Source organism: Amphiura filiformis, chromosome 12 (assembly GCF_039555335.1).
Source record: "Amphiura filiformis chromosome 12, Afil_fr2py, whole genome shotgun sequence".
NCBI classification, from domain to species: Eukaryota; Metazoa; Echinodermata; class Ophiuroidea; order Amphilepidida; family Amphiuridae; genus Amphiura; species Amphiura filiformis.
In genome coordinates, this window is record NC_092639.1 from 63,327,432 (window position 1) to 63,341,515 (window position 14,084).

The following is a 14,084-nucleotide window of genomic DNA, read 5'->3' on the forward strand; positions in this document are numbered from 1 at the left end:
GGGGTCTTGTGTATCAAGGATAAGGTCTATGAACTGGCAAAAGGAAGCCAAGTAAGTGAATCTCTAATGGGGGTGGGGTCTTGTGTATCAAGGATAAGGTCTATGAACTGGCAAAAGGAGGCGAAGTAAGTGAATCTCTAATGGGGGTGGGGTCTTGTGTATCAAGGATAAGGTCTATGAACTGGCAAAAGGAAGCCAAGTAAGTGAATCTCTAATGGGGTGGGGTCTTGTGTATCAAGGATAAGGTCTATGAACTGGCAAAAGGAAGCCAAGTAAGTGAATCTCTAATGGAGGTGGGGTCTTGTGTATCAAGGATAAGGTCTATGAACTGGCAAAAGGAGGCGAAGTAAGTGAATCTCTAATGGGGGTGGGGTCTTGTGCATCAAGGATAAGGTCTATGAACTGGCAAAAGGAAGCCAAGTAAGTGAATCTCTAATGGGGGTGGGGTCTTGTGTATCAAGGATAAGGTCTATGAACTGGCAAAAGGAAGCCAAGTAAGTGAATCTCTAATGGGGGTGGGGTCTTGTGTATCAAGGATAAGGTATATGAACTGGCAAAAGGAAGCCAAGTAAGTGAATCTCTAATGGGGGTGGGGTCTTGTGTATCAAGGATAAGGTCTATGAACTGGCAAAAGGAAGCCAAGTAAGTGAATCTCTAATTGGGGTGGGGTCTTGTGTATCAAGGATAAGGTCTATGAACTGGCAAAAGGAAGCCAAGTAAGTGAATCTCTAATGGGGTGGGGTCTTGTGTATCAAGGATAAGGTCTATGAACTGGCAAAAGGAAGCCAAGTAAGTGAATCTCTAATGGGGGTGGGGTCTTGTGTATCAAGGATAAGGTCTATGAACTGGCAAAAGGAAGCAAAGTAAGTGAATCTCTAATGGGGGTGGGGTCTTATGTATCAAGGATAAGGTCTATGAACTGGCAAAAGGAAGCAAAGTAAGTGAATCTCTAATGGGGTGGGGTCTTGTGTATCAAGGATAAGGTCTATGAACTGGCAAAAGGAAGCAAAGTAAGTGAATCTCTAATGGGGTGGGGTCTTGTGTATCAAGGATAAGGTCTATGAACTGGCAAAAGGAAGCCAAGTAAGTGAATCTCTAATGGGGGTGGGGTCTTGTGTATCAAGGATAAGGTCTATGAACTGGCAAAAGGAAGCAAAGTAAGTGAATCTCTAATGGGGTGGGGTCTTGTGTATCAAGGATAAGGTCTATGAACTGGCAAAAGGAAGCCAAGTAAGTGAATCTCTAATTGGGGGTGGGGTCTTGTGTATCAAGGATAAGGTCTATGAACTGGCAAAAGGAAGCCAAGTAAGTGAATCTCTAATGGGGGTGGGGTCTTGTGTATCAAGGATAAGGTCTTTCAACAACTCTTCCTATACCTTTGTACAGGAGCCAACCGTTGTTAATCCGTGATGAACCCACACTTTAGTACTGTAGCGTATACGCGAACGCTAGCGAGACTACGCGTTACGCGAGAGCGTAAAATTCGCCATGCCTGGAACCTTTGTGCGTATGCCAGCTTACAAGTTGAATTCAATATTTTTCAGGTAGCGGCTAAACATTTTTTTAAACACGTTTTATTCTGTAGTTTTATTGCTGATATCAAAAGAGAAATCATCGAAGTTTTTGTAAGGCTGAGTGGCAATGATTGACTGACATTCCTCGTAAAATAATCGTGAATTATACGATCTTTAGCTTCTTTTCGTTGTTGAAAGGATTCAATCATGTTTCATCGTTGTTCATCACCGACATCAACTTCGCGTCGGCGCAGCGTCTGCGTAGTTTACCGCCGGGCAGCTAAAGCTGCCCTCGCGAAGTAAACCACTCAGACGACGCGGACGCATCGTTGTTAATCGGTGATGAACAACGGTGAAACATGATTGAATCCCTAAATGAACTGGCAAAAGGAAGCCAAGTAAGTGAATCTCTAATGGGGGTGGGGTCTTGTGTATCAAGGATAAGGTCTATGAACTGGCAAAAGGAAGCCAAGTAAGTGAATCTCTAATGGGGTGGGGTCTTGTGTATCAAGGATAAGGTCTATGAACTGGCAAAAGGAAGCAAAGTAAGTGAATCTCTAATGGGGGTGGGGTCTTGTGTATCAAGGATAAGGTCTATGAACTGGCAAAAGGAAGCAAAGTAAGTGAATCTCTAATGGGGTGGGGTCTTGTGTATCAAGGATAAGGTCTATGAACTGGCAAAAGGAAGCCAAGTAAGTGAATCTCTAATGGGGATGGGGTCTAGGAGGATGTGCCATGCAGACTTTCGATTGCTGACTTTTTCTTTATTTTTGCTGTTTGTGTAACCCCTCAGTATACCCATTTTTGCACTAAAAGCACCCAAATTTGCCTGAATTGGGTGCTTTTAAGGGCACTTACCAAATGCGCCCAATTAGGTGCATCGGTCTTCACAGAAAACCCACCCATCGATTAATCAAAATTGTTGAAAAAACACCCCAAAACTGTGGGACATTATCCTACACTTGCAACCAGGAAGACCCCCATAACCTGGAACCTCTTGTGAAGATATTTATATAAAGGCATTAAAAAACATTGCTCTATTGCACTCTCATTCATCAGGTAAAGTGTTCAAATTGTGATTAAATAACATGTTTGTTTGATGGAATATCTGACTTTGCAACCAATATCTTCAGTGTTCTGATTGACTAGAATGATTTAATTACAATCCACTATGCAGTGTGTTGAACCTGGAACCAACAGCCTTCATTAGACAGCGGATTGTTTAGAGCACTCTGATCACTGCTGTAATCCTGAAGAGGTAATCATCGTCAAGTAGGAGAGAAGATGATGGGAGAAATGGGTCGGGAGCAACGGGAGAGAGCAGAGTCATAAACAAGAAGGATGGATATTGGTAGAATTTTAAACCAATACACACCAGTAATTTGTTCACTTACGTGACAACACGACGACTCTGTGTCTTTTTCAAACTGATGGAAACTGGTTATTGTTCTTGGTTGTCACATGACGAGCTGGCGATGTCATGTGACAGAACAAGAAGGATGGACTTTACATTCAGTGAATTCTGTGATTCTGGATGTAAACATTGCAAAAGATTTTGAAAATTAAAAAAGTCTGCATTTGATTTTTGTTTTCAAATTCTGACAAATTGAGACAAAGTAATGTCAGTAAGGCACGAGAAACAAATTCGTTCGATCTTTGGTTCGACCGTCGATGCTGCTTCGATGCTTGTTATAAATGAACTAACCATAATTAATCAAAATTAATGCTGAATTTATAGTGGTTAATATCAATACAGGCAAATATTCATAAATTATAACAATTAACAATGGTTAATTAACAGATTTCATACATAATAAGGATCGACCAAACTAATTTGTTTCTATTGCCTAAAAGCTAAATGTCTCTTGAAACAATATCATGTGTAGAGTTCATGAGCAGGGCTTTAACCTTTCAAATAGTAACACAAATAACAAATGCGGTAACAAATGCGGATGAAGGAAAGAAATAAGGAAGAACGGAAAGTAGAAAATGGGTAATTCTACCCACTCTCTCAAATATCATCTTCATCAGGGGGGTGAGTTGCAGCCAGTCTTGAGATGAGTCTCCATTTGCATCAGTCTTATGTGGATTGGGTTGCAGTGTATGGTCATTCCCATCCAGGTTGTGAGGTTTGATTCCCATAATGTTCATGGATGTCCTATGGTTTGACTCCAAAGATTTCCTGCCTTGCCTCTTGCTTTGTGACAAAGTGTGTTTTGTCACAGTTGTCAGGAGTCTTTTTTTTATCAATCTGTGCAAGGACCAATTCATTATGTTTGTCTTGCCAATTGACACTCAAGATATGATATGGTAGCATCATAGATCAAAAGCTGCATGTAGTCTTTTTGATGTCTGCCTTCTGCATTATTTTTCAAACAAATATGAAGAATAGAAACAAGATCACAAGCATCACTATCCTGGAAACAAGATTCATTTTCAAAGTAAATAAATCATCCTCATTTTCACTTCACAGATAAACTCTTCAGAAGAATTTGGATTAGATATATGTGAGAGTCTCTTGGATACCTTCAGCCAAGCAGATTACTGCAAGGTTATTGTAGATGAAGCTCCATGGAGACGCATCTCTCAATCAGGACCAGAACAGAATGCTTTCCTGCATGCCCATGATGCTGTCAAATTCAGTGAAGTTTTTCAACAAAGAGATGGTAAGATGTTCAAGTACACAGCCAACATAGCCACCTTTTAACTAAAACGCTGTATAAGGGCTCAGGAAAACAGTACGGAAACATACAAATATGCAAACTTTCCTCCTCGCTACATTGCATATAGTAGACAATTAGGTTTTCAAATTGGGTTCAAAAATATTTGGCATGTGCAAAGGGGGAGGGCAAAGATTTTGACGGGCCAAGGAGAGGGACAAGCAATTTTTGGCATGCCGTTTGGAAATGTTACCACCATGCACATAATTATTGCACAGCCCCTAAGATATTCAAGCAAGTATGGTGCTGACCAGACAGTAGGATGTTTGTTTCTTTCTTTCTTTGTTTACCCAGGTTGGTCCGTGAGGGACACATGCTAATCCATGGGAATATAACATAGTTTGACGTTTAAACAAAGATTAAATATTTATTTCAATATTTGTTGGAAATTCTTATGTTGTTTCAAAATTCTGGAGTGAATCAAGACATTGAATTCACAGCCACTTAACAATCACTATTACAGGTATAGTGCTCAGCACTATGTCGAGTCGTGTGATTTCGGTGTTAAAAGCAAACTTTCACTTGATTTTGTCTCTTGTGGGGGTAAATAATGGGAAAAAAGATGTTTGCATTTTTTTATTTCGTGGGAAGTGGTAAAATCCAAGATGGCCGCCAAAATCCTATAAAACTGACTGACATATGCAAAAAAAGCTATATATCACTCTCAAAATATGCTAAAAATTTTAATTTCAAACACTGGAACTATGTAGGCTTGTGTCAGACACTCAAAGAAAGATTTAATATTTCGGGGTAAATGGTAAAATCCAAGATGGCCGCCAAAATCCTATAAAACTGACTGACACATGCAAAAAAAGCTATATATCGCTCTCAAAATATGCTAAAATGTAAATTTCAAACACTGGAACTATGTAGCCTTGTGTCAGACACTCAAAGAAAGGTTCGGGTAAGTGGTAAAATCCAAGATGGCCGCCAAAATCATATAAAACTGACTGACACATGCAAAAAAAAGCTATATATCGCTCTCAAAACATGCTAAAAACGTAAATTTCAAACACTGGCCTTGTAAGTGTCAGACACTCAAAGAAAGATTTAATATTTCAGGGTAAGTGGTAAAATCCAAGATGGCCACCAAAATCTTGTAAAACTGACTGACACATGCAAAAAAAGCCATATACCTCTCTCAAAGTATGCTCAAAAACTCAAAGATAACTTTAATATTCTAGAATTATGATTATTATTCAATATGACGACCAATATGGCTGCTTATATACTGCTTAAATGTATATAAATGCATGAGTTTGTTTTTATGATCACGTTTCCAAGTGTATAATTATGTCTTTAAACCAAAAGCACAATGTTTTACATAACCAGACCCCTTGCCAGGTCCAAGATGGACGACATATCAGATACAGTACCTACTCATGGCACTAGTGCATGGTTATACACCACCAATAGGCCTGGGCGATGCATGGAAATGATGAACTATTTGTTTGCGTGGCATCTGAGAAGACTGTTTAAAATCACTGTATTGACCAAGTTATATTGCCAAAAAGTACATTTTGGGTTTTGATACTTGAAATGGTATATTTTTCTCATTATATGACACCTTTTAGCATATATTCGCTCTATCTAATTAATTGCATCTTTCAGCTTCGAGGGCTTAATGCCATTTTGTTTGCGGTTCAGTGCATTTAAACAACAAAAGTCTCATTTCAACCTATGTCGAGTTTTTGATCATTTTTGATCATTAAATAATCTAGTTTCACCTGATATTGGTGGCGTTTAACTATATTAAAGCAGGTGAGAGTTCTAAATTTGAGAAAATTTCACCCGAAATCAGCCATTTTGCCATTGACAACAGTGTAATGGGTTTAGGGGTTTAGACTGCGTTATCCTAGATTCACGCCCCTTATCGGGGTTAGGGCACCTTATCTGGGGTTTAGACTGCATTATCCTAGATCCACGTTCCTGATCTGGGGTTAGGGCACCTTATATGGGGTTTAGACTGCATTATCCTCGATTCAGGTCCCTTATCTGGGGTTAGGGCACCTTATCTTGGTTTAGATGCCTTATCTGGGATTTAGACTGCCTTATATGGGGTTTGTGTTTCTTATCTAGGGTTTAAGGTGCCGTATTTGGGTTTTTTAAACTGCCTTATCTGGAGCTTACGTCCCTTATCTGGGGTTTAGATGCCTTATCTGGGGTCTAGACTGTGTTATCCCCAGTTAACATCCCTTATCAGTGGTTAAGGCAGCTTATTTGGGGTTTAGACTGCATTATCCTATATTTACATCTCTTATCTGGGATTAAGGTGCCTTATCTGGAGTTTAGACTGCCTTATCTGGGGTTTACGTCCCTCATCAGGGGTTAAGGCGCCTTATCTGGGTTTAGATGCCTACAGAATGGATCTGGGATTTAGACTGCCTTATGTATGGTTTACATCCCTTTTGGGGGGGTTTTACATCCCTTATGGTTTACATCCCTTATTTGGAGCCTTATGGGGTTTAAATGCCTTATCTGGGGTTTAGACTATGTTATCCTAGGGTTACGTCCCTCATCTGAAGTTAAGGCGCCTTATCTGGGATTTAGATGCCTTATGTGGGATTTAGATGCCTTATCTGGTGTTAAGGTGCCTTATCTGGGGTTTAAACTGCCTTATCTGGGGTTTACGTCTCTTATCTGGGGTTTATGTCTCTTATCTGGGGTTAAGGCGCCCTATCTGGGGTTTAGGTGCCTTATCTGGGGTTTACGACCCTTATCGGGGTTAACGATCCTTATCTAGAGTTAAGGCACCTTATGTGGGGTTTCGATGCCTTATCTGTGGTTTATGTTCCTTATTTAGGGTTAAGGCACCTTATTGGGGGTTTGGACTGCTTTATCTGGATCTATGTCCCTTAAGCTGGGGTTACGGCACCTTATCTGGGGTTTAGATACCTTATCTGGGGTTTAGACTGCGTTATGCTAAGGTTAGCCCCAGGTAAGGATCGTAAACCCCGGATAAGGTCGTATAAACCACTGATAAGATAAGATAAAGGCTAAATTCTGCATTTTAGTGGTGGTTATTTTTAAATTTTGGCGGCCATCTTGGGATTTAAAGTCCTGTGCTGTTTTAGATTATACCAATGGATTTCTAGACCCTGTAAACATGGGTATAGACACCAGCATCATACTTCTAGGACTTTCTGCACCCGAGATATAGCCAAATTAATTTTCACTGGCGGCCATTTTGAAATTTTGGCAGCCATTTTGGAATGATAGGTCAAAGGCTGTTGTAAATGACTCTATTGGATTCCTTGACCCTGAAAACATGGGTATAGACATCAGAATCGTGCTGCTGGGTGCTTCTCTGACCAAGTTATGGTGATTTTAGGATTTTGGCGGCCATTTTGAAAAACGCCTCTACCAAGAGTTCCCCACACTTTTGATGGTGCAGACCCCTCTCATTTTATTCAGCGTCCTCATGTCTATAAAGAAACCCCTTCAAAACTTCTTGTACTCAACCCTAGAATGGTACTTCCATTCTGTACCCTACTAAAGCGCAATTTATGAGTAAAATATGGCAAATTTTCAATCACGGCGGCCATCTTGGATTTTAGGCACTAAACGGTCTTTAAAAAAATGCAAACATGTTTTATTTCAATCTTTACCTTTCAATGTAATGAAATCAATTGAGAAATTGCTTTTAACAAACAAATCGCACGACTTCCCCTTTGTTCAACATAGCGCTGTGCACTAGTAATGGAAAATAATGTGTCCAAATGAAAAGATTGAATTTTGTATTAATACTAATTGTTTATACTTATAATTACAGAACCGGCCAAGGTTTGGGGAGGTTTGAATCATATGGAGATATTGAAGACGAGTCTGTCTGATTCAGGAGATTTAGCACAGGATGGTTTTCTTTCACTACCAGAAGACACCAAGGAATTTACAACATCTACAGAAATTATTTGCAAATGGCTCTACAGTAGCCCAGAAGGGAATGATTTTGCTCAGACATGGTTAGTATTATATTAACTCAATTGGCTGGGGCCACTCAACCATAGCAGTATACTCATGTTTGACCAACTGTTTTTGCCAACAAGGATGTTCACACAAAATCTGACCCCTCAACAAGACTAGCTTAAACCAAAATATGACCCCCTGAAGCTTGCAAAACACCCCTTTTCTTGACAATCAATGTTTTTTAAGTACCCTAAATGATGAACACCTTTTTTTTCACACATTTGTATAGCTGAGTTCCCTGGTGGGCTCCATTATGTTATGTACTTTAACACCAGTCTGGTGCAAAAAATGGCTGGTAATTGTTTCACCAGGCTGGTAAAATTGAAACATTTTGAGCCCAACTGGTTTCCAGCAATAAAGCATGCTCAGCCCATTGCTAAATTTATAAAGACATCATATGTCCATTTTCACTTCTGATGGTTTTGAAGTTTTTGTTAATTTTGCTTATAGAATATCTGAACTATCAAACTAATGGAAGCTGAGTAGGTTTTGTTTGATCATTACCTTAAAGTTGTACCATTTTATCATGGTCAGGTAGTATGATGGTCTTTGAAAGGAAATGCCCAATCAAAAGAAAGGCAAGTCACAACTAAGTATTATATGAATATGGTATGCTTTCATAAATGAATTAACTTGGACCTGCAAAATGTCCCGAGACTTTTTTCCAGGATTGCGGGTTATAATTGGATGGCTCAGTAGAAGAAAGATATGCATCTTTAGATCTACTAGCTCCTGCATTATACATAAGTGTATAATTATCATTATCTATATAGCACAGTGCTTGGTAGCACAAAGACGTATGTCCATTAGCTGCCATTTAGTTTGTGTTGAGCTCAGCAATAAAGACTCAAGGTGGTTCGAAAGGCAAGGTTTAGGGAAATCATGAATTCCAACATTTTTGCAAATATCTCCAAAACCTTTCATGATACAATCTCAAGTGAGTTTGTGCTTATGTAGGGATATGTTGGCCATGTTATGAAGGTAATAAAACCGTTGCCATGGTAACCAAGCAGTCGCTATTGGCTTCTGACCAATCACATTAAAATGGTCAAAGTGAAATTTTCGTTTTTTGGCCACAGATTCCATATTACTTACAAACTTTTTACGGGAAAATCAGTGGAGGTGTGCAGGAACATGACTCAACATGTGAGTATACTTCTATTGGGAAAAATGAAGTGATTTAAGTAAAAACAGGAAAAAACAACTTTTAATGTGATTGGTCAGAAGCCAATAGCGACTGCTTGGTTACCATGGCAACGGTTTTATTACCTTCATAACATGGCCAACATATCCCTACATAAGCACAAACTCACTTGAGATTGCATCATGAAAGGTTTTGGAGATATTTGCAAAAATGTTGGAATTCATGATTTCCCTAACCCTTGCCTTTCGAACCACCTTAAGTGACTAAAATGTAGTTCTGACTTTCTGACTAAATGAGGTTAAGACTTTATGCCACTGAGCTTCACACATGTACACTGTGTCTATATGGACACAAATGCACAGCGGCCTATAGACATTATGTCTTTTGAAGTACCAAGCCCTACTACCCAGATAGTGGACATCTGTCTCTCTGCCACTGAGCTGAGTCCTGTATTTTTCTTTGACTACAGGGATTTGGTTAGGAACACAACCTTTGATATATTCACTGGAGCTGTTGATACAAGCACACTGCCACCATCAGTACAGAGTACTGCATATCTATTGGCACATCAAGTACTGCAGCAAGTACCAGAAGTAAGTACACTATCAATTGACTTATTCTCTAATGTACTCTAAACTAATTTGACAATTAAATAAATCAACTGATCAACAAAATTTGAAACCTGTAGATCAAAATTTACAATTTTGTGAATTTGTCCATATCACCCCAGATTGACCAAGTTGAAGTGAAGTTGCCAACCATACATTACTACGCTGTAAGCTCAGATAAGACGGAATCAGCAACAAATAGCAAGGTATAGTATGACTGTCAAAGGAAACCTTTTCTATGTGGTTCTCTTTTTGTGTGGAAAATTTGATGCACTGAATTCTGGAATTAAAGCGAGAATTAGTTGTTGATAAATTAAATCACATAACATTAATCAAAATAAATAAATGTGCTAATAAGTGGAAATGGCAAACAAAAAAAGCAATTTGATAAAGTCAAAGTTTACATATTAATGTAGAAGAGAGAATGCGACTTCTAGACATACTTTTATTCTCACATAAGTAAGGACGTCAAAGTTGTGAAACCAGGGTTAACATATGAAAGTGAGCAGTTGATGATGGGGATAGCCATTAAATGTACAGAACAAGCTATTTGCATTGTTTTATTAATAAGCATTCAGGTATATATTTGATATTTGCTGGAGTCAAAGATATTATACCCAAAGATCCAGAGATATTATACCCAAAGATTACCAACTATGGTGATCTGCCATTTTGGTTTAAAATTTGATGCTGATGAAAGCCTCCAGCATTTATCGTTGGGAGCCTGAAATCTAACAATAATATATCGTCGGCAGAGTGCTACACTATCGTAAGTGCAGTAAAATGTAATAGCTGCCTTTTGTAAAACAGAGTCATATTGTTTGCAGCACATTCCCCTCATCATGCTCATTGTAAAATGTTGATGTTCTGTATTACTTGCCTGATGGCCACTAAGCTTACCCAAGATATTACCTTTACATGTAGTTGGGTGTTTTTCTAGTATCATTGGTTAAAAGTAAATACATTCATTGAAATGTTGCAAATGGCAGCTATTACATTCTACTGCACTTACGATAGTGTAGCACTCTGCCGACGATATGCATCATTAAGCTTTTTTGATGGAAAGCGCCACATGCAGAATGCAAACAGCTATCCACTTTGAATCAAAGTTTTCTGATTGCATAGCAGAATACAGTCCTGTTACCTCCATGAGTGACAATCAACATGGCGGAGTTAGTATTCTATGATTCTACTCATTGGCTGAAGCAGTTAGTAAAAGTTTTGAACAGAAAATCACAGATGGTCTCTTTAAAGGATTTTTTCTCTTTTTAATTATTTGCAGGTATATTTGCCATCGGAGCAGTCATCTGGTACAATTGAAGCAGTTGTTAGACGAAGACAGAACTGACATGGATATTTATTGAATTGAACTGAATCACTTTTTACTGTACAGTCCTTTACAAAATAAATAACCAAAATATGCTCATGAGAGTTAAAGCTTGTAACATGTAGGCCTACCTCTGTACAATGATGCTCCCTGAAAGACATGCATTTTTTTACCAGGGGGATCATGACCAGAATGTATTTATTTATTGATGCAGCTCAGATATGGATATTGACCTGTTTTGGTACAATAATTGACACAATGTAATATGCTAAAGAATGTCTGAACTGCTTGAGCAATAAATGTTAAAAAAAAGTGAGTTAGATGATGACGTTTTATACCGTACCATTGATTTACACATAATCACCTCATTTGTCTGAAAAATACATCGAAATGAAACCTGTAGTTTTTGCATCTATGTGAACAAATGTAAGTTCTAAAAACATTTGTTAAATAAATGAGCAATGCAGAGTAACTCAATTATTCAAACATCCAACTTGTTATCGGACCAAATGGTTATCGGACCAAATGATTATTGGACGTAGTGGATATAGACCTAACGGGTTTAGACGAAATGGATGTAGACGAAATGGATATTAGACTAAATGGTTTTAGACCAAATGTCAAATCCCCCAACTGTGCATAGGCAGAACTTTATGATATTCAAGGTGATGTAACCACTACTGTGTACATTTCTCTTTAAGATAATGAAACTACTTTTGTACATTTCTCTTCGAAATCCTGGTACGATTACCGAATAGGGTGCAACTTGCTAGACTTGAGTCCAGTCCTCGTTTACGGGGTTTAGGGTTGGGGTGGGGCAGTCTTGAAATAAGACTAGTAGAATTGCACCCTATTCGGCAATCTCTCCGAAATCCTTAACATGAGCTCTTCCAGTTGAAATCTATACACCCCAATTGGAAACATGACCCTTAATCTCCAGTCATCACCCCATTTGAAATTCACACTACCTGTGTGGAAGATTAACATCATGTCTTCCATAGGGAGTGTATGGATTTCGACTAGAATAGTCCAATATTTCATATCTGTGCAGAAGTGTATCATGAATCGTCATATAGGAGGGCAGCAGGCTAGCTTTGGGGGTTCCTAACTTGATCGAGGGTACTGGTCATATCTGCCATTTTCACATTCTATAATATTACTTAGAGGCAATGCACCAATTGGAGCTGATATTTTGTCAGTGTATGGATGCACCATTTCAAAGATTTAGATGCTTAACTATCATGAGCCACTATAAAAATTTTAACAAAAAAACTTTTTTTAAGGGCATTTGAAACTTGTTAGCTGTTATTTTATTGTGTATATGATTAAGGTTAAGGACTGGACATGATTTTGTTGACAGTCAAATAACAATTAATATATTAATACACTGGGAGATTTATTTATATCATCATCACAATGTACTTCCCAACCCCAATCATTTTTGGTCTTTTCAGCCACAATTTTGGCCCAATGCCCCCCCCTTTCCACTTTTCAAGATGGATTGATGTCGCCGAGTACATGCATCAGTTTTTGTCATTTGAATTGCAACAAAATCATACCTAGTCATTAATCTCTGTAGTATGTTCCACATTTGTTTGGAGCAACATTTATTTGTGTACAGGTATCAATTAACAGACCCACCGACTCCACACTATGCAGTTAGGATAGGTCCATGATACTTGAAAATACCCCTACCTATTTTGGACTAAGGTGCGTTGAAGTCTAATGCTCTTTCATACACTCTTGGAACTACATAGCCAATCAGAAAAGCTGTTAGAAAAATACGCCCAGTGCATTAATATTGTATAATTGCATGGGCGCATACTACGTGCAGTGCTTTCGCACGCATTCGCCTCGCGTATGACCTATTAATTTTCCTTGCGGGTTGATGCATTTATATTTGCTCGTATTTTCCAACATTTTTAGTGACAATTTTGTTATAAAATTAGCAAAAATCATGGCTTTTCTTCTGGTGTATGAAATAGGTTAATAAACGTGTGTTACTTGTTGCTCGAGAAATTGTACAAAGTAATGCACTTGTACTGAGATGTTGCTGCGTCTAATGCACTCCCCCCTTCGGGGCTCATGCATTACAGTACGTGTGCATTATTTGGTACAATTTCACTCTCAACAAGACACGTTCATTAACCTATAATTATCCTTTTCCCATTAAACTTGCCAATGTAATAAGGAATCTATTATAATCAGAATACAACTTTGCCAAGGTGATTTGTTCCAATCATGTATCCTCTTTCCCAGCTGAATAATGTTATACATAGCTATGTATTATTTATATTTATTGCTGCAACTGTGCTTCACTATCATATAGGGTCCGCAACTTATAAGTTCCCCCTAAATACTTTTTAAAATAAATCAAAAACTATTTGACAAAATGCAAACTTGTAAAAAGGTATGGGTAGCCGTATTTGTTTTACACATTTGGACCAAATTATAGCATCACACGTCGTTGTGTTCAGTCACAATGGTTCATTATGTAAAAAAAAAGAAACCGTTTTTTAAAAGTTGCATCGCAGTCCATAGGAGTCAGCTTTCAAACAATACAGTAGGCCAGGTCTATTCACGTGTTTGTTAAAGAAAACCCGACTGCTATGGACTCGGGTGCAACTTTTAAAACAACCTCTTTTCTTACACAATTAACCATTGTGACTGAACGCAATGACGTGTGACGCTATAAATTGGTCCACATGTGTAAAACAAATAGGGTTATACATATCTTTTTACATTTCGTAAAATATTTTTTGACTTATTCTATATAAGTATTACTTATGGGGGAACTTTAAGTTG

The 14,084-nt window shown here is 38.3% G+C and overlaps 1 protein-coding gene across 1 annotated transcript in view; it reads left to right on the forward strand.

The window, feature by feature from the left end:
* The window catches only part of LOC140167004 (uncharacterized), a 99,825-nt gene extending 85,959 nt beyond the window's left edge, over positions 1-13,866 (forward strand). Inside the window, exons 44-48 of the mRNA XM_072190484.1 lie at positions 3,988-4,180; positions 8,007-8,196; positions 9,814-9,937; positions 10,075-10,158; positions 11,235-13,866. Of these exons, the coding sequence (XP_072046585.1) occupies positions 3,988-4,180; positions 8,007-8,196; positions 9,814-9,937; positions 10,075-10,158; positions 11,235-11,300 (657 nt within the window). The 3' untranslated portion in view covers positions 11,301-13,866. The remainder of the gene's footprint in view (positions 1-3,987; positions 4,181-8,006; positions 8,197-9,813; positions 9,938-10,074; positions 10,159-11,234) is intronic.
* Positions 13,867-14,084: the final 218 nt, after the last annotated feature.